Here is a 26032-nt window from a genome sequence, read left to right on the forward strand (position 1 = left end):
GTGGGATATACTGAGTACGATGATGATGATTTGTGAGTAAAATGAAATAAACAAACCAAATATAGTTAATGCATCATGTCCTCACATTTGTATTCCGTTTTGCTTACGTTAATTATTTCGAATTCCAAGTACCGTAAGTATAGAGTGAATTACATTGACAATGTATATTTTTATTTTACTGTTTTAAGATAGAACAAATTAATATGGAGTATATATAATAAGATTGAGACGACGACTAAAACATTAAACATCTTTCATACCTATTAATTTTACTTAAAGTTTATACTAGATAAAGAAATATGATTTGCTTTTTATATATTTCATGTTACGAAGAAAAAAAAAGTTAAAAAGATTGCAATTTGATATTTAATGCTTGAATAGTTAAATTAGTAATAATTGTTAAGCCAAATGTTCAATTACATTTGCAAGCTCACGTGAACTATTATTTCGTTTGACTTTTGTTATTGATTTGTTTCGAAAATCTCAGTTTAGTGCCGGTTCGGTACACCACTGGTATCAAAGACAAAAATTCAAGAAATACCAAACCAGTCCCGAAATTAAAAAGTCAGTACTGAATTAATACCGACGGTTCGATATCATTATCAGTTCGACACTCGTACCTGTTTGCCCATCCTTGCTACTTTTTGTTTTTTTGTTTTGAAAACTTAGTATAATTATAACTATTATTTTTAAAAAATAATAAACAACCCCAATCCTATCCGGTTTAATCCATCGTTAGATCATTCCACTATCCCCTTCATGATTATTTACTTAGTTTTCACTGTTCACTCGTATTGACATTACCCGAAACCTGAAAAACTCGGTCAAATACCTGATTATACTCGAATCTGGTTTCTACATGACTCAGGTTTGACTTTTGTTAACCATACCAAAAAATAATTTCTACCCGGTTCCGGTTCCTAAATACCCGGTTTGTGCACCACTATTGTAGTCGATCTTTATTATTATTTTAAAAAATTAACAGTAATAAAAATTACGCGAACTTACTAAATTATGCTTATGATTTAGTACCTGTAGCATCGACACCGGCCAAATTCGCGATGGTTGTCGTAACCCACCGATTTATTTAATATGCTATTTTCTGTATATACGCATCGACAAATTTTTTTTTTCAAGTTCTAGTGTTATACCTATACCAATTGAATTCGCGTCAACTAGACATCACACTGTGCGCGTTTTACCAACCGACAACGTGGTTTTTTATCACAAGTCTATTCAAATGTCAATACTTTTCTAACCGTTTACTAATTTATCATTTTGAATTTATTGCCGCTATCGTAACAAATCTAACTGATACTAACCGAATATGTCGTTGCGGCTCTCTGTAATTATTATTATTGTTATTATTATAACAAAGAACGAGTATCCACCGTTAGATCGTTCCATTTCCCACCACATCCACCGTCCGTCACATAACCCAATCCAACCCACCGTCACCCAACCCAAACCCAATCACTCAACTCAGACTCAAACCCAACACAACACAACAATACAATACAATACAATACAATACAATATAATACAACCTTCACCTGTGCTGTGTGTGCTCATTCAACCTCTAGATTCACTCACTCTCACTCCATCACACATCTTCAATTTGAATAATCGATTGTATGTTATCGTGATCATTCCGACGATCGAGTAATTAGTAATTAATAGTTAATAATAATAAGTGTTATTATTACGGAGGCTAGGGTTTATTATTGATTTGTATCGATCTGGTGGTTGGAGGTATGGAGGCGAATAATAACAGTGACGGAGAGTTGATTACGGTTACGCAAGCGTTAGCGAAGGAGGCGTATGTGTGTTTTCAGTTAGGCAAGTATGCTGACTGTCTCAAGGTGTTGAGTCAGATACTCGAGAAGAAGCCTGATGATCCGAAGGTGAATTTCAATTTGAATTTGCTTAATTGATTATTGCTGGCTGTCGAGTGATTGATTGAGTTTAATCGGAACATATGCATATTGTAGGTTTCAGTTGAGATTGATTTGATTGATTTAGGTGCTTAAGGTCAAAAGGACATTAGGATTTAGGGCTCTTATTTTGTTATTATCAGTATCTTACTGGTTTTGGACTTGGAGTGATTTTTTGAATTTAGATGGAACAGATGCATATTGTAGGGCTAAATTGAGATTGATTTGTTAGGTTACTCGTTTATCTCTGATATAGTGATTGATTTAGGTGCTTTGTGTCCATAGTTATTAATTGCGATAAGCACACTCAAGGCGCAAAAAAAGTTAGGGCCGGAGAAAAAGAGCGCACTTAAATAAAAAAATATATTATGTATATGAAAAATAATATTATTCTTCAAATAAATAAATAAAAGCTATTATATAACATTCAATATCATCTAATTAGCATCAAAAGTTCTAAGTTTCAAATGTAATTCCAAAACTTCAATAACAAAATGTTGAGGTAGTTCCTTTTACCTCTCCCAGATCTAAGTTTCAATGACACTCCTTGTGTTTCTTTTGCTCGGCTTTTGCCTTCTCATGTCCTAAACAATGCCAAAGCGCTCGCCTAGGAATTAGAAGCGCATTTATTGAGCATCGCCTGAAAAATGGGCCTAGGCGCAAGAAGTGAGGGCTTTTAATAACTATGTTTGTGTCTGTATGACACTAGGATTTAGGGCTCTTATTGAGTTATTTCATTTTTTTTAAGACTTAAGTTGTTGAATTAGATCCTGGAGCGGGTGATCCAAAGGTGAATTCACATGTTTATATGCTTAATTACTGGTTGATGAGTGTTTGTTTGAGTTTAGATGGAACAGGTGCATAGGTTTATTAGTTTACTTGTTTATCTCTGATAGGTGTTTTAAATAGCTAGTAATTGATTTAGGTACTTCGTGTTTATAGAACATTAGGATTTAGGTCTCTTATTTTGTTGTTATCAAAATATTTATGGTTTTAAATCAGGTTCTGGATAAGAAAGCGGATGATCCGAAGGTGAATATGATTTTGCTTGTTTGTTTGCTTCTGTGCGTGTTTGATTACTGGATTTGGAGTGATTGTTAGTTTAGATTGATTTATTAGGTTGTCATTTTTCTCTGATAGGTGTTTTAAAATATTAGTGATTGATTGAGGTTCTTTGTGTCTATAGGACATTAGGATTTAGGGCTTATATTGAATAAGATTCTTGAGAAGAACCAGCTGTTTCGAAGGTGAAATTGCTTCTGTATGTGCTTCTGTGTGTGCTTAATTAATAATTACTTGTTGTGGAGTGATTGATTGATTTTAGATGGAACAGATGCATGAGATTGATTTGTAAGGTTACTGTTTTTTGTGATATGTGTTTTAAAATGCTAGCGATATTGGTTCAAGTACTTTGTGCCTATAGGACGTTAGGATTTAGGGCTCTTATTTCATTGTTTCGGACTTCTGGAGATGAAAGCGGATGATCTGAAGGTGAATTGGACATTGCTTGTTTTGTTGCTCGTTTGTGTGTTTGATTGCTGGTTTTGGAGTGATTGTTTAAATTTAAATGGAACAGATGCATAGGTGTTTTAAATTGCTAGTGATTGACTGATTGATTTAGGTACTTTGTGTTGATAGGACATTAGGATTTAGGGCCCTTATTTCATTGTTTAGGACTTGAGGTGTTGAATCAGGTTATGGAGAAGAAAGCTGATTATCCGAAGGTGATTTACTTGTTTATTTGCCCATGTGCGCACACTGAATTACTGGTTGTGGAGTGATTGCTTGAATTTAAATGGAACAGATGCATATGTGTTTTAAATTGCTAGTGATTGATTTAGCTACTTTTTGCCTATGGGACCTTAGGATTTAGGGCTCTTATTTCATTATCAGTTTATTTATGGTGTTGAATTAGATTATGATGAAAAAAGCGGATGATCTGAAGGTGAATTTGAATTTGCTTGTTTGTTTGCTTGTTTGTGTGTTTGATTACTGGTTGTGGAGTGATTGATTGAGTTTAGATGGAACAGATGCATATTGTAGGATTAATTGAGATTGATTTGTTAGGTTACTCATTTATCTCTGAAATAGCGATTGATTAAGGTATATAGTGATTGATTCAGGTATTCTGTGTCTATGGGACATTAGGATTTAGGGCTCTTATGTTGTTATCAATATTTTATGGTGTTGAATCAGATTCTGGAGAAGTAGATGATCCGAAGGTGAATTCAGTTGTTTGTTTGCTCGTTTGTGTAAAAATTTACTGGTTGTTGAGTGATTGTTTTGAGTTTAGATGGAACAGATGCATATTGTATGTTTAAGTTAAGATTGATTTGTTAGGTTACTTGTTTATCGCTGATAGGTTTTTTGAAAAGCTAGTGATTCGTTTACGCAATTTGTGCTTCTAGGAAATTAGGGCTCTATGTCATAGGCATCAAAAAGTTTATAGTTTTTCTATAATTAGGAAACAGTGGATTCCCGATCCTTCTTTGTTATTGTAGCGGAAGAACACTCATGTAGAGGTTCACTAGTTACAATTGCATTTTTGGCAGGGATCAAATGGTTTATGTAGGTTGATTTGTTGGTTAACTGTTCTTTATTATGGATGTTTTGAGGTAGGGGTGTTCAGTATCCGATTCGGACGCGAAAAACTCAAAATTGTATTCGAGTGAAATTCAAAATTTAAAGTCTCGAATTTGGTTTTCAAAACTTCGAATTCGATTTTGTTATAGAATTTCAAATCTAATACGAATCTATGATTTTAAATTCGATTCGAAATTTGATTTTGAATTATATGTGTGTGCATGTGTGAAAACAAGCTTCTAATGATTTTAATCACATATGGGCTACTAATGCATTATCCAACCTTAGCCCAAAGTCCAATTATTGGCGAGTTCAAATTGAATTAGTTAGAACTCGATTTGAATTTGAATTTTAATTCGAATCCAATTTAATTTTGGATTGGCCTTGAGTTTCGTATGTGAATAAAATCAACCTAATGTAATTTGATTTCGATTCGAATTCAAATCCAGGTTCTCAAAATTAAAATTCGAATAATTTGATTCGATTAATTCGGATATTTGAAATTCAATTCGTTGAGCACTTTTTATTGGTGTTGGAAAACTGTCACAAAAGTGGCATACATGTTTTGTACACGCTGTTTATTTGTTGTTAAAACTTAAACATGTCTCTGTAAATCACAGTAGTTTTACTATTCTATTGAACCTATATTTATCAGTTCATTGATGCCTTTCAATAGGATATACGCATGCTTTTGTTTTTGCACCCTTTCTTCTTAACATTAAGTGTTCTTTTACAATGTCTGTTAAAAAGTATGATGGCAAACGTGGTTTGCATACATGATTTTTATAAAACGAGGCTGAGATCTATCTTAGTTTTGATAGTTGGAGTTTTTCATTGGTTTACTTTCATAATTTGGTTTATCTGTTTTAATCCCAAGTATTAAAAGAGCTTTAATCTAGTATATGTCGAAATTACCAAATAACTAAACGCACACCATGTTTATTTTTTTTAATTAACATAAGTTTGTTAAATTCTAATTACCTCCCAAGTAAATTAGAGGAAATGAAAAGGTGGAGCTGTTATTTACTTACGTGCACTCCTTTTAAAGTTCAAATAATACCATCAATTTTTTGCGCTTGTTTGTTATAGAATTTAGCGGCTAAAAGATCTATTCTAATTGTTTGTTATGGTTCAACATTTTGATTCTTGCAGAAGATTGTTATTGCCGGATTTTTGTGCCTTTACCTTTTATTTGTGGATGTTTCATTCTTTAATTCACTTTTATATGTAGGTTCTTCATAACATTGCTATTGCGGAGAACTTTCAAGATGGATTTTCAAATCCAAAGAGATTTTTGGAAACACTTGATAATCTCAAGGTATTTCTAATTACTTTAGAACACTAGTATCTTTCATTTTCTCCATCGTGATTTCATTAATGACATTCCTCAAGCTGTCAAGCAAATCATTATATGTAATATTAGTGGAACTAGTATCATGCCAGATAGATATTGTTGTAGTGGTGGCTTTTTTTTTCCTTCTAATTTCTAATATGAGCATGTGCTATTGTTTATTCATCTGTATGATATAATATATAGATTTTTGTAATAAATACTTTCTTGCTTGTACATGTTTTGACTTTTTTGTTCATTTGGTAAAGAAACAAAGTGAAAGGCTAGGTCATTCATCTGGGGAAAGTGCAGAGGCATCGAACAACAGAATCAAATCAGTCGGAAATAAGAGTAATAATATTGTGGCCAATTCAGCAGCTACAGAACTTGATGCTTCTGTGACGATGTTTAACATAGTATGTCATCATGTTATTTGTTTATTTCTAAGTTCTCTTGTATTTTCTACTTAATCATGTATTTCTATTAATCTTCTGTATTGTTTCTTTTTAGGCAGTCATTCTCTACCATCTGCACGAATATGAGAAGTGTTTCTCCGTTTTGGAAAGATTATATCAAAATATTGTACCAATAGATGAGGTAAGCGATGAATTTGTATTAATATACGTCACATGATTACTTTGTATGTTCATAATCTTGTTTCTTCAACAGAGGGTGGCACGCCATGTATGCCTCTTGTTACTGGAGGTTTCTTTAGTTGGCCATCATGCTTCAACAGCTGCTGTAAGTTTTTTTTGTCAAGAGTTCAAGGGCATTTATGTCAATCTACATGGTTGAAATTGATTATTATCTTTAATTACTATCAATTTAGCAAATTATGTTCTTGTTTCCAGGATGTGTTGAATTACTTGGAAAGAGTAGGCGGCAATAGCTTAGCCACACAAGGTGATTCAGGAACCACCGCTCATCAACAGCTAACAACCCTAGTAACAAAATCCATGTCAGCGCCCAGCAACGTGATGGTATCATCAGATTTAATCAACTCAGATTCAGCTGTCAACACAAACGGCCCTGAAAGCCCTTTATTATCCCGAACTCTCTCAGAGGAAAGACTAGAATCTCTAATGATTACACTAACAAGACCATCAAATGATCCGTCAAGAACACAAACTGATGAGTCGCTTATGAATTTGTACAAGGTTTGGATTCTCATCTTAACAAGAAATCTCAAAGCCGCCAAACGAGAAGTCAAAATGGCCATGAATATTGCACGCGGTAAAGATTATTCACTCGCGTTATTTCTAAAATCTCAGCTCGAATATGCTAGAAATAACCACCGAAAAGCAATAAAGCTGTTAATGGCATCTGTTAGTCAACCCGAGACTGGGACGTCATCTTTGTATTACAACAACCTTGGATGCATTTATTATCAACTCGAGAAGTACCAAACTGCAGCCGTCTTTTTCTCCAGGGCTATAGGAACCAGCTCTCCACAACGGAAGGAAAAACCTATGAAACTGTTGAGTTATTCACAAGATAAATCCGTCCTTTTCGCATACAATTGTGGGCTAGTTTATTTGGCAAGCGGGAAACCCACACTTGCGGTTCGTTGCTTTCAACAGTCGGGTTCGGTGTTCTTCAAAAAACCGCTTTTGTGGCTTAGAATCGCCGAGTGTTGCATAATGTTTTCCGAAAAGAAACCAGATATTAATGTTAAGGTTATCGGTAAGGGCAAGTGGAGACAACACGTTATCGAGAGCTGGAATTCAAGAAACACGTTGCAAGTGGACCCGAATCTTTCACTCACGTTTGCTAAAAGTTGTCTTTTGAACGTGTTACACCTGTTGGACTATCCAGATGGGACCCGTGAGTCGAATTTGAAACTGGATCTCGATCAGGGTCCGGGTTTGGATCAAGTGAATTCAAACGGGGAAGCGAACCCGTCACTGAATGCAAAAGAGATGAAGGTCGGGAATCCGAACCTGTTGCTTCAAAGTTCGATTAACGAGTACGAAGGTTTATGTGGAAAAGAGAATCAGATGATCTTGCAAGCTGTGATCGCTGACCTGGCGTTTGTTTACTTGGAACTCGGGGATGCAGTCAAGGCATTGGCGGCTTCCAAGTGTCTTTTGAAGCTTCCAGAATGTTCTAGAGTTTACTCGTTTTTAGGAAATGTTTATGCAGCGGAAGCTTACTGTCTGTTAAACCAGCCCAAACAAGCATCCGAGCATTTGTCGGGTTATATTTCAGGGCAAAATAGTAATAACACCGAATTACCCTACAGCCAAGAGGATTGTGAAATCTGGCATATGAGGAAAGCTGTAGATCTTGACGAGCCAAATTCCAATAACGCCCCTGCGGTCGACCAACCATTATCCGGGTCGAGATTTTTGTTTCTGAAGCCGGAGGAGGCACGTGGGGTCCTGTTGGCTGACATGGCAGCCATGGCAGCAGCAGAAGGTGACATGGAGCGGGCCCACGAGGCGGTGACACTCGCGTTGTCGGTACTACCCGACAACCCAGAAGTGGTTTTAACCGCAACATATATAGATTTAGTTCGTGGGAAGACGGAAGATGCGGTTTCGAAGTTGAAGAGATGCAGTCGGGTTCGGTTTCTTGCAGGGACGTTAACGGAGAAGTGATGTTCGGTGGACTGTAGGCGTAGGTGTGGACAACAATCCTTTGAAACCGAGGATTGGATTTGTAACATATATATAGCTCCAAGTTCAGGGTAAAAAGGTCTTTTTGTTTGTTGACTATTTTTGAGCATTTTTTTTTAATTCTGTGTTTTGTTTTTTTAGTGTTCTGATCGATATGAGACGATTGCGGCTAACACAGTTGGCCCTTCAATAGATTTGAGATGTAGTGTTACTTTTTTTTTAACTTTCCGTCGGTTTTCATGGTTGATTTGATAAAAGGAAGTTATCCTTTTGGACTTATTGAAGTTATATAACGGGTCAACTGACCCGTTTTTGCTTTTTTGTTTTATCGCTATTTTAGTAAACAATCAACCCGAGCTCGTTCATTTTTTGAAGCTTGAGCTCGGGTTGTATACATAAATTGAAGCTCGGGATAAATTTGGCTTGAGAAATAGCTAATTTGAGAAATACTTAAATGAGTCTTGGTTTAGCTTGAGTTTGTGTGAGGTACGTTAAACGAGTTAAAGCTAAGCTCGAGCTTGACTGTGCAGTGTGAGCTTGGTACATAGAAGTCCAAGGCTTGATGAGCATAAATGACCTTTTGTGCAAGGCTTGAGCTCATCTTGATAAATAAGCGAACTTTATTTGAGGCTTAGGTTTGGTTCGGGCTTGATATGGTTGTCTTGTTTCAAGCTTTTCATAGGTCGAGTAGACTTGTTTGCACCTCTAAATATAAGTACGAGTGTCCCAACATTAAAGAAAATGAAGTTCTTATATCCCAATCCAAATAAAGCTAGAACAGTAAAACTTAAAAAGGATGCTTTGGACCTTGGTGACCAAAATTCTCAAGTCAAGACATTTGCCCATATTAATTTGTGTCAATTGGGCCTGGGCTGATGGGTCGGCCTAAGATGGATCACTTTTCTAAATATGTTTTATAAGGCTGGGTGTAGCGGAGAACAGCCCAAGGTTGCTAACCACTAGACACAACATTAGGTGGCAGCCGCGAAGGGGTTGTAGAGATGTGGGACGTCAGGGAATTTTTTTTTTTTAATCGAAGTTTTATATAATTTACTATAAAACGATTACAATAAAGTGGCAGGCAAACGGGCAACAAGCTGCACCGCAACCCCCTTTTGAACAGAGTTTTTTTTTCTTTCTTTTTTTTGTGGGTAGAGGGGGGGGGGGGTGGGGACATGACAAGGGGGTAGCATGATTGGGATGTAGCTGGCGGTGGTGACATGGCTATGATGTGGTTGGTGATGACAGCGTGGGCATTAGAGAACTACACATAGCCTAAGCAACAAAAAGTAATCAACCCAATAGTATTAAAGATTATAGGCTCTCTCTTTCACACAAGTCACAAACCCATTTTCATTAAACATACTAGAACTTTCATCCTTCTCTATTCATGAATATTTATAATAATGCATATCCTAAAATATATTTATATTTAAGGCAATGTATGACTTTAAAGCCAAATATGATGTTTGTGAAATGTTTTACCAACTTTGTCATGTGTTCACTTTATTCAAAGCCACTTGGATGTCACATGCAGTCAAATAGATAAGATATATCACCAAATTAAGCCACAACATCACTATAATGTTTAATTAGTGAAGTATATTGGTACAATTATACGCTTTTGTAAAAAGCTATTATGTGAATAATAGATTGGATTGTTATGAATCAAAAGAAAAATAAATAAATTATTGTTTAATTACATCCTGTATCTCTAGGACATGACAGCTAGCTTTTAGTACATGGCTAAATTTATATTTTATTGTCTATGATCATGAACAAAATACTCTCTTGAAACTTAACAAAAGATCAGTTCACTTCAAAATTATGTAAGTTACTACAAGTAAAATTACTAGGATCAATAACATATAGTTCACAAAACAATAATATTGTAGCTAGAATCTAAGGCTCACTTTGTCAACATTTGCAAACAAAGTGTTATTTATTATCTATCTGTTTACTATATGGCTCATCGACTCACTTCGCAATCTAGTGACTATGTAGTGTGTCAACTTACTTCGTTGCCGTAGCAGGGTACTTCGACGCCATTGCATCAATCTAAGTATTTCACATTGTCACAATTAAACAATTTACTAAGCTTGTAAAAAGAAGACAATTGATAACATTAGTTACATTGCATATAGCATAATTCACAAACATTTGTGCGTGTATTCTAGTAATCAAGTTTGGGAATTCTCATGAAAAAAAAATCTTTTGTAGACCAAAAGTTAACTATAAGTCCTATGATTACCACATAATCTATCTCGGACTTTAAAAAAGCCGTAATTGATTGGTTAACTGTTTATTATATTTTTACAACTCTTTTGTCACCGTTATCAAACTCTTAGGTAGTGTTTGGTATGAAATAATGAGAGGTGGAATGAAATGACTCATTCCAAAATAAAACATGTTTGGTTACCATTCATTAATGGAATGAATCATTTCTAAGGAATGCAAACCCTTTCATATATAACATTTTTCATTCCTTAGCAAAAGATGGTTTTTCTTTCATTCCATCTAGGAATGAAATGGAAAATGAACAATAATAATAATAATAATGATGATAATGATGATGATAATAATAATAATAATTAATAATAAAAATAATTATTATTTTTGTTATTATTATTATTATTATTATTACTCCTACTATTATTATTGCTATTTATCATCATTATTATTTTATTATAGTATAAATTTTATTAAATTATAATTGTTATTATACTTTTATTACTATATCGCATTATCTTATAACCGTTTTATTAATTGATAAAAAATATTATGATTGAATAGTTTACTATTTAATTAAAAAAATTAATAAAGTGATGATTCATTTCATTCCTATGTGGTAACCAAACAAGACAATGGAATAGTAATAATTCATTTCATTCATTTGTTCATTCCATTCATTTGTCCATTCCATTCCCTCGTTCATTCCGTTATCTCATACCAAACAGACCCTTAGAAGTTTTTTAAAAATTTCAAGCTTCTTAAAATAACGGAATATTAGATTTTAATAATCTAAACTTTGTTCAATTGGCAGGCTAATTGAAAAAAAATTAGATTATTAAAATCCAATATCCCTAAAATAAATGTTCATGTTCTTTTCCTTTCAAACAAATTCTTTAATTGCCATTGCCCTTTTGCCATATAACATTGTTTTCAAGCTTCACAATTAGGATGAAAGATTGTTTAAATTCCAAGACCACCTATTTCAAACCTAAATTATTGACGGAAGAGCGAGGTATTAGATGGAATTCTAAGCCCACACCAACATCCGCATAAAAAGAATATGAGTCATCTTATCGGAAATCCATTTTCATATCATCGACATATTACCAAGGGAATCTTCTTCGATGATGCCTCTCCCAAAACTAACAAACCTTTTCAAATCTTGCGCTATGTTAATGTTTTAATATTTTTTGAGGTTTCCATTGCAAATTCATCGGTAATTACCAACGATATATGACCCACTAGCAAACCGCCGTTGGTAATACTCGTTTGTTTTGTAGTGTTATCCATTCAACTTTTACCTATCTTAATACTTGTATTCTGATTTCTAACTATAAATGTGTCCTGTGTGTATGTTTTTTTTTATTGTATTTGTACAAGGATATTTAGATCGATGGTATATTTCTCACGGACATATATTATCAAAAGACTTTAAATATTTAACCTTTTTGATGATAACATTCATTGTCTTATATTTTGTAACTTGTTGTACGTATGACATACCAACATCATCCATAAATGTTATATATACAAAGTGCATAAATTCTTTCGAAGTAAGATTATTAAAACTATCAGATCATCTCATCTGATTTTTTCCCTTTATGCAATAATGGAGTTTTTTTTTTAAATGATTCCCCATGGCCCCACATGTTAATTAGGTTAGGCCAGGGTGTAAACGAGCCAAACTGAGTATGAGATCGGCTCGTTTCCAACTATTTTTCTATAACTCAGGCTTGGCTTGTGAGTTGTTTTTCAAGCTCGGTCTCGGCTTGTTTACTATCTATTAATTACTTAATAAGTTTTTAAATATATTTATATACTTTTACAAAAATCTTAAACGAGCCTAAGCTCGGCCCGAGCTTGTGTAGCACCTTAAACGAGCCAAAGCTTTGATCAAGCTCGGCGTGTAGTGTAAAATTCATATGGGGAAGCCGGAAAGAGGAAAACCTTATAAAAATGCACAAGGCTCGTTAAGTTTCGACGAGCCTAAACAAGCTTTCCTACAAAGCTCGAGCTTAGGCTTGATAACTAAATAAACTTTATTTGAGGCTCGGGCACAACTCAAGCTCGAGTGACTCGCAGGCAACCTGACTCATTTGCACCCCTACCATTAATACATAACTTGATTAACATATACACACACAACAATCACTAATTTTTAAATATGTATAAAATACCATTAAATATTTCTTATATGTATATGTAATGATCATAATTATATACTCCATATTAATAACAATAGTTATCCAAGTTATAAGTAGATTTTTCACGAGATTGGAGATAAGGAATCTTTAATTAATGTTTTTGTGTTTTGAAACATGTAGAATGCAACCACATGTTTTGGATGGAGTGATGACAAACAAATGTCATGTGCATCCATATCAAAATGGTCCCTCATCCATTCCTAACCACTAAATTCATTTATTATTTGTTACCTTTTAACTTTCACTATGTCTACTTGTTCATTTTCAAGGTTTAGATTAAAAGTCGAATTCACAACAACAGTATCATGTTATTATATACTTATAGTACGTTAACGTATACATTTATAGAGAAGAAAGATTACGTTTTTTTCTTTTTGAGCATGATTTGGAATAGAACTCTCTTGAATTTTATTATTTTTATCAATAACACATAGTTATTAAGATTTAATCCACAATATAGGTTTGATATATTTTGGAGACTAACGTCTTATAGAGTTAGGTATTAATTAAACAAATATTCATATCATTGAGCTACACCAAATTCTATGTACTTTGTGTTAGCAACTTAGCATGGTTCAAGATGTGCGGTAAAAAAATCTGAATCTAAAACACAGAAAAATTCGGATATCTGAATTTTCGGATTCAACATAGCTAGGCATTTTAGAAAATTTCGAATACTCGAATTATCCAAAGTATGGTTTTTAATTATTAAATAATAAATATTACGTGATAGGGTTAAATTCAACAAGTTGCAGTTTTAGCTTAACAAATGGCTCATCAACTTGAATTACTTTCATCCTCAAAGTTTGAAGATCATGAGCAGATGAACAATGTATTTTCTAGCATCAACTTGAGCGATCAATCAAACAGATGCTTCTGATCAAGCCGATTTGAAGATCAAGAGTGGATATACCCTAAAATTTGGATGAATATCCGATTTTCGGAGACAAAATCGGATATTGAAAGTCACTACACAATATATAAGCCCCTACCTTGAATAGGTAATAATGTACCGTAAGATATGATCATACAGAATATCTTTCACCACGTTAATGATAAAATTGTACCTTTGAATATGAATGTAAACATTAAACTTTTGAATAATAATAAAAAGAAAACTGATATAATACATCATCTATCTACTATATTATATAATTATTTACTATCTTATAAGTTTTTATCTAAAGCATAAATAATTACATCGTCATGCATGAATTTATGTCGTCGACAAAGGACAAGCATTAATTTTATTGTTTTGTTTTCTTGTATTTGGACTTATGTTATTGAAAAAAACTATCCGGATGCCTTCTTAATTTTGGACCCATCAACATTGAAAGATTTCATATAACAATTTTGTGATGTTAGTATATACATTTTTTGAAGTTTTCTTTTCTTCTTCTTCTACTTCTTTTTCTAGACTAGCCAATTATGAGTCTCATTTCTGACCGGAAAAGATCTCAAGCAATCGATGTGATTTTATCGACTGGTAAGAAATCACGGGAGATGTTGCATGTCATTGTTCATCATTAGACGCGGGTTTTATAGTAATCATATATTCATATTATGCTAAATCATAAGTTGATATCTAATCGATCAGTCTTAACTTTGTAAAGTAATTAGTTTTGTGTCATAAGTTGGCAATCCGGCGCATACTTTAAAGAATATTGATTTATGCAGAAAAAAAAGGTAAAAAAAAGGGGATGGTGTAAGGGTTCATTTAGGTCATGGGAATTGAACATAAATAATAATAATAATAATAATAATAATAATAATATTGTTATTATTAACATTAATAAATTAATAAATAAGTATTGGTAACGAAAGGTGATTAAATTATAATCATTTCATAATTAAAGTGACAGCATCACTCACCTAAACTCTTCAAAAGCATCTTTCTATCTATCCATTCTAATAAAAGACTATCTATTTTTGTCATTTGTTAATCTCATAGGCTTCCTTATCTTTATTTTACTTATTTCAATGTATGGTCCTTAACTTTTAAGTCATTTTAATATATGAATTCAAGTTTGTTTTTATTATATGTAAATCCTAATCGATTCATTCATTAACATTAATGGTGAAATAAGAAAATTTTAAAATTGACATTGCTGGTTTGTTAGAATAAAATTTTAAAATCACGGGTAATTGCAAATTAAAGCAAATAAAATGTGCATCATTGTCGAAGAATTTGGATTTGTATGGTAAACTACAAATTGTATTTAAACTAAGATTTAAGCAATAATTCATAAATTTTTATATAAGATTAGTTTTAAATTTTGATTTAAAATTTTCTCGTATGCATTTGAACTCAGGAAAATGTGTATTTTCTTAATTTTTTCGAAATGTTTTGTATAAATATTGCAAACATGGAGAATATCTATTATATATATCTTTGTGTTTAGCATTAAATTATTGAAGTTTAATATTATAATATAATCTATATGTATACCGATTTACTATATGAAGTATATGTCATTTATTTATATGATCTTTTGGTTAGTATAAAGGGTTTAATTAGCTATAAGAAAATATATATTTAGTTTTCGATATTTTCTTCTATAACTCAGACCAAAATGCTTCAAAAACATATATTTTCACATTAATATAAAAAATATATAATTATCCAGTTAAAAGTCATTTACCATGTTACACGGGCTCTAAACTAATCTCTATAGTAATAAAAGAAAAGGTATTTCGACTAAGTGTCAATCAAAGAAAGCCCCTCCCTTTACATTTTGCCAAGTGGCACCTTCTCAAAATTTCTTTATTCATACTTTTTTTCTACTGTAACGGTTTTTACATCTACACCATTTTAATTTTAATAAATACATCAACCGTTCATTTTGCCGTACTACCTTTGGTTCAATATTTCAATTATGAATGAACATGGCAGTTGTAGTCAAAACTCGAAACATAGTATATATTAAAACTAGGGATGTGTTATTCATACACCCTTTATAGGGTGTATATATAGTTTTGATGTGTGTTAAAAGGGTGTGTGAATAACCCAAAAGGGTGTATGAATAACCATTGCCTAAAACTATTTGCTGTAAGAACATACTTGGTTTACAATTATATTCATACTTTTAAATTTATAATTTATTTTATCTTAGCCTTATATAAACCAACTAAATAACAAGTAATGTTTAACCTAAATAATGATATTACCATCTATATCATCTCAATATACTGACATTTACTCATAACTCACATTGATATCAATATTATTTTTGTAGTATGATCAGTTTGATTCATATTCATATTCACTAAATAATTCGCATATGATCAAAATATATAAAACTGCTTTTATGCAGTTTATTATAAAAATCAGGTTAAAACTGTTAACAAGTTTTTTTTGAACATTTTAGCTTAATTGGTTTAAGTTGGTTTTTGCACGATTGTAACTGCAGTTGACATAGAAAGCCTATTAATATAAACCCCCATAAACTCACAAACATGCCAATCTCCCATTTGTTTTCCATATGGCGAACCTAGAGTGACAATGTTATTCCAAACTTCAGTTCCAGGTATATCTTACTATATGTATTTTCATTGTTTACACGAATTGTTCAATACTGAAATAACATTGGAAAATAATTATAGGTTACTTGAGTATATTGTAGTGACGTAGTCACTAGCCTGCTTGATGAGTTATCTCATGATACTTATGTAGTAGACTTAATCCTTATGGATGAGGAGGTAATTTTATAATTATTCATTCAACTACGTTATTTTTAATGCCTTTTTTATGCTTTACGAGTTACTATTTCTTTCCTTTTCGGGGTACCAAGATTGAAGCATATGTTATGAATACTTTATTTATGCAAGCATAAAAGATTCTCGGTGGAGAAAGAATGTGTTTTTATACGCAAGTTTGACACGGGTGAAAACCTTTGAAGTTACCGATTGACGAATCTGCTGCCGGTTTGGGTATAGATGATGCATCTTCGGTTCAAGAAGATGATCCAGCATTGCATACAAGTATTGTTGATCTTGTCAATTTATCTGTTGGAGATAAATGTGCTTTAGTTTATAAGCGAAAGCAAGGTTCATCGTTGCTTACTCAAGTGACCAAGTAATTTTCATGGCCCTACCGTATTCAAACTTAACTAGACTTAAACTCTATTAAGTGCCCTATGTATTTTGGTTCATCTTGTCACAATGCTTACTTTGTATGTTTTGGTGCATGTCTGTTTGGGACATGTATGACTAAATGTGATGGCAATGTTTAATATTGTATTTGGGGCACTAAATGTTTTGAACGTCTATCAATAGTTAACATGTTTTGGTTATTTACAATTTGTACAACTTCTTACTTTTAAAACATGTATGGATGCAACAACAATTATTATTTATGATGATTTGTATGCAAAAACATGTATGGATGCAACAACAATTATTATTTATGATGATTTGTATGCAAACCAAATGATGATGTGATGGCTAGCATTTCAAAAAAGCAAGCAATTAAGTGCCACATTTCAGATTGATGAAATGTTGTAAAAATGAATTAGTGCAAAGATAGAATAGTTTCTATGTATTTTTAATATTGCAGGTATGTCATTTTATCTTGATTACCCAAATTTCTACAAATAATATTGATTAAGCAAATAATTTTATAATACAAACTGGCTGGGCTTATCAAACTTAATCTAATCAAGCTATATGGGATTAAGTACGTGTTCGGCTCAAAGACTTGGAAATTGTTTTGGGATGTTATTGAGGAATTAACAGCATGCGGTAAATTGGACCACAATAATTTTTTGGTCCACGATATTATAGACGGTTTTAGTTATGTATCATTCGATCATGTTATTTGATGATGTGCTTTTGTCAATGAAAGTTAAACATAATTAACATTGTGAAGAAACACTAAGTGAACCCTGGACAGATTATAGATAATCTGGGGGTTAAGTAATGTTTCCCACGGATGAGATCTAGCTGAGAAGGCTGTTCTTCAGGAGACCTGCAAAACAAACACCGTAAGCTCGTCACTGAGAAGGGGGGGTTCCTCCTTGTGACCACCCTCCGGCGTGAGAATCAGACTAGATTGCTCTGAATATAAGTGTATATTAAGAGATTGCTAGATAACTGGATGGCAGATGATCTTACCATTCCAAGATGTTGGAGTATTTATAGCCGAAGGTAGGTTTCCTAGAAGGTACAGCCGGCTGAATAGTATTCCTGTTCTACCAACAGTGGATTATGCACAGGCCATACTGGTTGGTGGATAGGTTACGGCCAACAGTAACAAAGTCGGCTGCACTATTCCACCAACTGTAGATTATGCACGTCCCACCTACTGTGGATTATACGCAAGCCATGCTGGTTGGTGAATAAGTTACGGCCAACAGTAACACTATTCTACCAACTGTAGGCTACGCACGCCCCTCAGTAAGAGTTGGTGAGTAGGCAGCGGCTAATAGTGACAAACAGTACTAGAGGGTGCTCCTCCTCGTACTGTTGTCGGTGAGCTGTCACCCTGTGATTGGCTCATGGGTTGTTCTGGTCAGATCGTCTGTCCTATCCATACCTTGGTAGGTATAGTACAAAAGATATTTCAGAATCATACGGACTGGCTCATTTTGGCGGGATTGTTCCCGCCTTGCTCATTCCTTCATGTGACTACTGAAGTAGCTATTGCCTTGTGCGTGTAGCCCTGCTGTCTGCGGGTAGCCTTCCCTGATGGCTTGTATCCGCAACTGCGGGAACAGGCGGGGTACTTCACCATTGGGAGGCTTTCCCTGCGTGTACAGCTTGCGTACTGCGCGTAAGATTCTATGAGCATGGTGGGTCCTGCGGGAGCAGATGGCCTTTGCGCAGACGTCCCTATTCAAGGTGAGTCTTGCGGGACCAACTGGTCTCTGCTGGGACCTACCTCTTCAAGTCCCCCCAGTCCAATGTTCTTCTCATGAATGTTTAATAAAGTGAGGTGAACTTTTGGACTTTAAGCAAGGGGTTTTGAAAAGGGTTTTTAGTTTTAAGGTTCTCCGTGGGGATTCTTCCCGCGGGTTTCCTAATGTCACTTGCAAAAATTCCCGATTTTTTTGCTTGATCTTTGGGTATGATGCGGGTAGGTATGTAACCTTCTCGCAAGTCAGGAGCGTTGAGTCTCACTTGTGTGGATTCTCCTTGAGGTTTTAGTGGTTTTGAACATAGTGATCAATTATGTTTAAACCACCAATTCCATCCTGGAGCCTCAAACAATGTAGTTCTCGACGTTCCCGCTATGCGGGGATGTTATTTCCGTTTCCGCAAGCATTGCCCAGAAGATCCTTCTTGGTTTCAATTCCCTGCGGAGCGCTAGGTATGTGAAGGGTTTTGCCTTAACACTGTACCCGCGCTCGTCTTACGGTTACTTTACTTTCAAGGTACCCCTGGCGTCAATTCCCTGCGGGTGCTAGGTATGTGAAGGGTTTTGCCTTAACACTGTACCCGCACCCGTCTTATAGTTACTTTGTTGCCGGGGTATTCTTGGCTTCAATTTCCTGCGGGTGCTAGGTATGTGAAGGGTTTTGCCTTAACACTGTACCCGCATCCGTCTTATGGTTACTTGGTTGCCAAGGTAAGGGGTATTTTCCCGCTTACTTTTGAATCTTTTTGAATTTTGAATTTTGAAATTCGAAAGGTTGGTGAGGATAAGAACAGTCCAAACATCTGAAACGTTGTGCGACGGTTTCTTCTGACTGTGTCAGGACGTGCAGGAAGTTATGGTGACGTGACAGTACATGGTCATTCCAGACGCTTTTTCAGGCGCGTGGGCGCGATTTTTCGGGCGCGTGGCCGCGAAATTTCTGGCACGCGTCCTTTTTACAGCTGTTGCCAGCTTGCTTTTTGCCACGCGTCATAGTTTCATTGCACCCTCGATTTCTCTCTCCTTAGCATTAAATTCACCGCATTAATTGCGATTAGTATATAAAGGGGGAGAGGGTCCTTTTTAATTCACACCTTCACCCTTCTCTTCTTCTTAGCGATTTCCGTCAAATACTCCCCTTTTCAGGCAAGCATTTTCCCGAAATCGCTTTCTTTCTGCAAGATGTCTTCACATGATCTCGAGTCTACCACCGATGACAGGAGTACTGCTGGTGAGTGCCAGTGTGCTCTGCCCGGCGATCAGTACCGGTATGTTGTTAGGAAGTTCATGCTCGATCCTTTCGAGCCTGAGTTTCCTGAACCCCATCAGACCGTGTACGATGCCCCCAGAGGCAAGATCGGGGTTTATGCAGCATTCTTTGTCTATGGGAATCTTAGGTTCCCATTGACAAAGTTTGTTTACCGTGTCCTTGAGAGGCACGGTGTTCATCTGACCGAGTTGCACCCCATGGCGATCGCCAAGATTCGCCTTTTCGAGTGGGTGTGCCGGATTCTGGGCATTGAGCCCTATGTGGACCGCCTGATGACCTTCTATACTTGGAGGTGCATCCAGGGGTGGTACACCCTGACAACCCGGATCAAGGGTTTGAAGATTTGCGCGACCGAGCGCAGTCTCCGATCGTGGAAGCGGGAGTTCTTCTACATTTCTGCCCGCGCCATCCCCATTGCCATGAAGTTTAAAAATGGCCAAGCAATTCCGAGCCACCACGCCACCAACTACCAGGAGGCGGAATGGTTTGCAAAGATATCCCGGGTCCAATCTGCGGTTTACCGGTTTGCGGAGTCCGGGATGGTGATGCTGGGGATGAGCCGGGTATGGAAGGAGGCGTCTCAGGTTCCCATCCTTCTCGAATACGGTTTGAACTCTACTCCTTATGGTATGTCTTGTCTTTCTTGCTGATATGAGTTTGTCTTCTAACTGTTTCTTTTCTTTTAGAGGGGAACAATTTGGAGTCGCTCCTGTACCCGCGGGAAGCTGACGATCCTGTGCGGGTGGGTACTCGTGCTCTTGACGAGAACGAGTTGCCCATCCTGGAGCAAACAGCGGATCGGTTTGTGGAGGTCTATCCGCTGGGCCACGAGATCCTGAGCCACCGGCGGCCAGGTAAGGCGTTATTCTCTCCTCCACCCCTCAGTGCTGTACCCGCTGCTGGAATTCCTTACACCCTGTCTTCTTCTGAGGAATCCGCAGATGGTCCTCCGTTAGTGCGGAAGAAGAGGGCTGCCGGCGGGAAAGGGAAGGAGAAGGCGGCCTCCCCAGCCGATCCAGTGCTCCTATCTGACACTGAGTCAGATAGTGAAGAGGTGGCGGGGAACCCCGGTGGTGAGAAGACCACTGTTCCGGAGGCTACGACTGTTACCTCCGGAGAACCAATGACGACGACGGTGACCGGCATCAAGAGACCGGCTCCATCGGGTTCGTCCCCGCCCGTCCGTACGTTCAAGCTCAAGAAAACCCGTTAGTACAACTCTCTTAGCTTTTATCTTCGTAGTTTAATCTTCAAGTCTTTTTTAACACTTTTCTTCTTTACGCAGGTGTGGATGTTGGCGCATTCCAGGGTGAGGGGCCGAGTACTACCTCTCCGCCAATGACGGTAGGCTTGGTCAGCCTACCTGAGGCGTTGACCCAGGCGCCTGCGCCTGCTTCCGCTGGTTCAGTTGCTCATTCTGAGCCGACTGTTCCAGCCGAGATGACGTCACCGCCGGCTGTGAGTGCGATTTTTACAGCATCCTTCACAGAGCCGGCGGTTACTTTTGCGGCAGCGACCGCGGCGGCGACCACGGCGGCTGCTACCATGCCCCCGGCAACGACGGCCGGTCCCTCAGGTACGCGTGGGGCTTCTCGCATCTTTCCGCCACCTTCCCATCTGCCTGACCTCTTGGATGGATTTCCATTGGGTTCAGGTGATGGGTTCGGCGGCTATCGGCCTGTAATTGACCCTACAGGTGCGTAGGGTTCCTTTGGCCCTTTTTCACTTATACATTTTATCATCTTTTCCTAACTGCTTTTTTGTTTTCTGCAGTTTCGGATTCCAATGAAGTGTATGTTCCGCGATGGAACATACGCCGAGGAACAACCCTTCGTACCCCTGTGGAGTGCGTGGAATGGGCTCGCCACGCTGCTCCCCATGGTGCGTTGGGGGAAGCCATGGCTAGCTACCAGGAGGGTAGGCTAACCAACGAGCTTCGAGTTCTCCAAGCCCGGATGCAGCCGCGCGTCGAGCTGCTTTGTCGTGAAAACGACAAGTTGAAAGCAGCTCGCGCCAAGGAAGTATCCCAAGCGCGGGCTCTTCGGGAGGAGAACCAAAAGCTGTCCGCAGCTGCTGCGGAGAAGGAGAAGGCCTTCAAGGCCCTCGAGGTTGAGGTTCAAGCGCGACTCGAGGCCTGCTCCAAGGCTGCCCAAGCTGTTAACGAACAGCTTCGGCTGGCTAAGGAGACTGCGAGGAACGCAACCGAGAGGGCCACCAAGGCTGAAGCCGTTGCTGAGCCTTTGCGTGTGGAGAATGAGGAGCTCAAGGCCAAATTAGAGGCTCTCCAACGTGCTCATGATGCCTTGGCGATGGAAGATGCCAAGAAGCTCCAGGAGATCTTGGACCAGAGGGGCGTGCTTGACCATACCGAGCGGAAGCTTAAGGGCGTCGAAGAGGCTGCCGCAAAGGAAGTTCTACTTGCCAATCTTAACAAAAGCGAAGCCGAACGCGCCTGCACCCAAGCTCAAGCCGCCCTTAAAGAAGCTCTGGTTGCCAAGGAATGGCTTCTTCGAGAAGCGTTGTCTCAGGTATGTCTATCTTCATGTCTTCACGCTTTTCTTTGTAGATAGGGTGCTGACGCTTGTATATTTTCTTATATAGGTTGTGCATCGGGTCTTCTCAGAGACATCCTAAGACGATGCAATGAGCGCAGCCCTCAACGCTTCTCATGAGGATGGGGAACGGGTCGGCTTCCTGCTTGGTCTAGGGTTTGTTGAGAAAGGCGTCCCGCCATCCAACTTCCCTTTGTACAATGTAGATACCGAAGCCATATATGACCAAGCAGTAAATCAATACGCCGCCTTCCCGCATCCGGTGGTGGAGAAGGTGAATGAAATTGATGCTGCTGATGACGGGCTATCTATCCTTAAGGCTTACCTTGAACAGCCACGCTCTACTGACGGCGCTGGTCCAAGTGGAAGTGGCCCTGAAGCCTGATCCTGAAGATCCCTTCCCGCTACTAGGATAGATTTAGTTTGTATAGATTTACTTTCTTGTAGGCGGGTAGTTACCCGGCCATTCTTGTAACGAATATTTATGAAATGTAAATCTTTGCGCGGCTAAGACCGCTTGATTCATTGGATTCCTTGCTTTATAAACGTTATATGACTCACATACTTAAGTTTAAATTAGCAATTTTCCAAGTGTTTAGGATAAGTTGACCTTTGAACGTGGTAGATAGGTGTGAAGTTTTGCTTCCTCTTCCGTGATTGTGCGGGTAGGACCGTCACTTGCACGTAGTAGTATGGCTAAACTTTACCATCTGACCTGCGTGTAGGTTTACCTTATTTGAGGATAAGTTAACCTTTGAACGTGGTAGATAATAGGTGTGAACTTTTGCTTCCTCTTTCGTGATTGTGCGGGTATGACCGTCACTTGCACTTAGTAGGATGGCTAAACTTTACCCATATCTGACCTGCGTGTAGGTTTTCCTCATCTTTTTTTTTTTTTTTTTTTTTTTTTTTTTAGGATAACCTTTGAACGTGGTAGATGATAGGTTGAAGTTTTGCTTCCTTGTTCGTGATTGTGCGGGTAAGACCGTCACTTGCACTTACAAGGATGGCTAAACTTTACTTACATCATACCTATGTGTAGGTTTCCCTTATTGACGTTGTGTTTACGCGGGTTTTTTCCGCCTTCCACACGTAACGACTTACTTCTTCCCGTTTATGCGGTGAATACCGGTATCAGTGGGAAGTTCATAAGTATAAAGGTAAACACATTATGAAAGGAGAATCATTTCCATTAGAAGTGGCTCTAGGCCTTTTCTTTACAAGTTTTGGAATTGATCTACATATAACATTTGCGTAATTGAGCTCCATTCCATGTTCTTGGGATGGGAGTGCCATCGAGCCTTTCGAGCCTGTATGCGCTCTTTCCCAGGACTTCTTTGATAATGTATGGCCCTTCCCAAACCGGGGCCAGCTTTCCCGGGCGCTCTAGGTTTGAAGCCTCGTTGTTACGCAGTATGTAGTCTCCTATCTTGAAGTTGCAGAGTTTTACCCGCGTGTTGTAGTACTTTTGCATTTGTCGTTTGTAGTTCTCTTCACGCACTGCGGCTAAGTCTCTGCGTTCCTCGGTTAGCATAAGATCCAACCGTCTTTCCGCATCATTGTCTTCTGGCTGAATCAAGACCCTTGGCGAGGGTAGACCAATTTCGACCGGGACCATGGCTTCAGTGCCATAAGTGAGGCTGAACGGGGTTTCTCCCGTACTGGCCTTCTTCAGCGTTCTGTTTGCCCAAAGGACGTGCGGAAGCTCGTCCACCCAGCCGGATCTGTGTTCCGATAGCCTCTTCTTGATGCCTTCGACGATGCTCTTATTTGCTCTTTCCACCTCACCATTACCTTGCGGGTGTGCCACTGAGGTAAAGGTGTGGGTGATTTGAAGTTCTTTTAGCCACTGTTGTAGCTTCTTGTCAGCAAAGTTGGTGCCGTTATCACTCACCAAATTCTGTGGAAGTCCAAAACGACAAATAATAAATTCCCAAATAAATTTTTTGATATGCTTCGCGGTTGTTTGGGCTAAAGGTTTTGCTTCTATCCACTTGGTGAAGTAGTCGATGGCTACCACTAGGAACTGAACATTTCCTGCTGCTGTAGGAAATGGGCCTGTCACATCGATGGCCCACTTCTGAAATGGCCATGAAGAAGTGACTGGAACAAGTTCATTCCTCGGGCGGTGCGTGTTGGGTGCGTAAAGCTGGCAAGACCTGCATTTTCTGATGTATGCTAGTGCATCCGTATGCATCCCCGGCCAAAAGTATCCCGCGTTGTTTAGCTTGGCTACAACAGCGCGAGGACCTGCGTGTACTCCACAGATGCCTTCGTGTACTTCCCTTAGGAGGTAGTCGGCATCTTGGTTGTCCACGCATCTCAAGAGTGGGCCAAGAAAGTTACGTCTGTAAAGGATGTCGTTGACGAGCTGATAATTCAGTGCTTTACAGCGTAGTTTTCTTGCCTGTGTTTTTGACTCTGGTAGTGTTCCTGCTGCAAGGTAATTTATTATTGGTGTCATCCACGTTTCTGTACCGGTTTGGATGACACAAATTTCCTTGTGCGGGACTGATGGTGCTTCGAGGAGTTCAATGCGGATGTCCTTTCCCAAGTGGGTGAAGGCTAGTGATGCAAGCTTGCTTAACGCATCCGCAGATTTGTTTTCGCTGCGCTTGACGTGTATGACTTTACAATCACTAAAATCACGCATAAGGGTTTTTGCCTGGGCGAGGTACAGGGCCATTGTGTCGTTCACAGCCGTGTACGTCCCGTTTATTTGGTTGGCCACCAGCATGGAATCCACGTGGGCCTCCAAGTTTTTCACTCCCATCTTACGCGCAATTCTCAAACCGGCCAAGAATGCTTCATATTCGGCTTCGTTATTCGTACTTGGAAAATCCAACCGAATAGCGTAAGTATATTCTTGGCCTGCTGGGTTGGTTAATTTTAACCCTGCGCCTGAACCCTCGTTATTGGCTGCTCCATCAGTGTAGAGTCGCCAGACATCATTGATGTCCTGTGCTGGGGAGGGTTGAGCCTCCTCCTGGCACTCTTTCTCCCGCGAAGCGGGGACTTCTGCAATAAAATCGGCCAGGACCTGGCCTTTTATGGCTGGTCTTGGCTTGTACTTAATTGCATATTCTCCCAATTCAATTGCCCATTTGGCTAGACGTCCCGATAATTCGGGTTTGCCTAGAACGTTTGAGAGTTTGAAGTTGGTGAGAATGGTGATTGGGTGGCCCTGGAAATATCGTCTTAACCTGCGTGAAGCGTGTATAAGTGCTAAGACCAATTTTTCGAGGGTAGAATACCGGGTTTCTACGTCTGTTAGTACACGGCTAACATAATAGATTGGCATCTGGATGCCTTTTCGTTCTATTAGCAGGACTGCCCCGGTTGCTCTATCTGTTGCGGAAAGGTATAGGATTAACTCCTCTCCCGCTTGTGGTGCTGTAAGTGTTGGGAGTTCGATCAGGCGTGACCGAATCTCCTGAAAAGCTGCTTCCGCTTCT

General features: G+C 38.1%; 1 protein-coding gene across 1 annotated transcript; it reads left to right on the forward strand.

Annotated features, from left to right (window-relative positions):
- The first annotated feature begins 1404 nt into the window (after positions 1-1404).
- Positions 1405-8701, forward strand: LOC143632363 (uncharacterized). The gene is made up of 6 exons (XM_077100909.1): positions 1405-1904; positions 5749-5835; positions 6117-6263; positions 6358-6444; positions 6517-6588; positions 6699-8701. The coding sequence occupies exons 1-6, from the start codon at positions 1755-1757 to the stop codon at positions 8445-8447; spliced, it is 2292 nt and encodes a 763-aa protein (XP_076957024.1). The 5' UTR covers positions 1405-1754; the 3' UTR covers positions 8448-8701.
- Positions 8702-26032: the final 17331 nt, after the last annotated feature.

Source organism: Bidens hawaiensis, unplaced genomic scaffold (assembly GCF_021521415.1).
Source record: "Bidens hawaiensis isolate Kalapana, Puna unplaced genomic scaffold, B.hawaiensis_p1.1 tig00006387_1, whole genome shotgun sequence".
In the NCBI taxonomy this organism is placed as follows: domain Eukaryota; kingdom Viridiplantae; phylum Streptophyta; class Magnoliopsida; order Asterales; family Asteraceae; genus Bidens; species Bidens hawaiensis.

Coding starts and splice junctions, on each gene's coding strand:
- LOC143632363 (XM_077100909.1), top strand. CDS start 1,755: ATGGAGGCGAATAATAACAGTGACGGAGAGTTGATTACGGTTACGCAA. Junction 1,905..5,748: donor AGAAGCCTGATGATCCGAAG/GTGAATTTCAAT, acceptor TTTTATATGTAG/GTTCTTCATAACATTGCTAT. Junction 6,264..6,357: donor CTGTGACGATGTTTAACATA/GTATGTCATCAT, acceptor GTTTCTTTTTAG/GCAGTCATTCTCTACCATCT.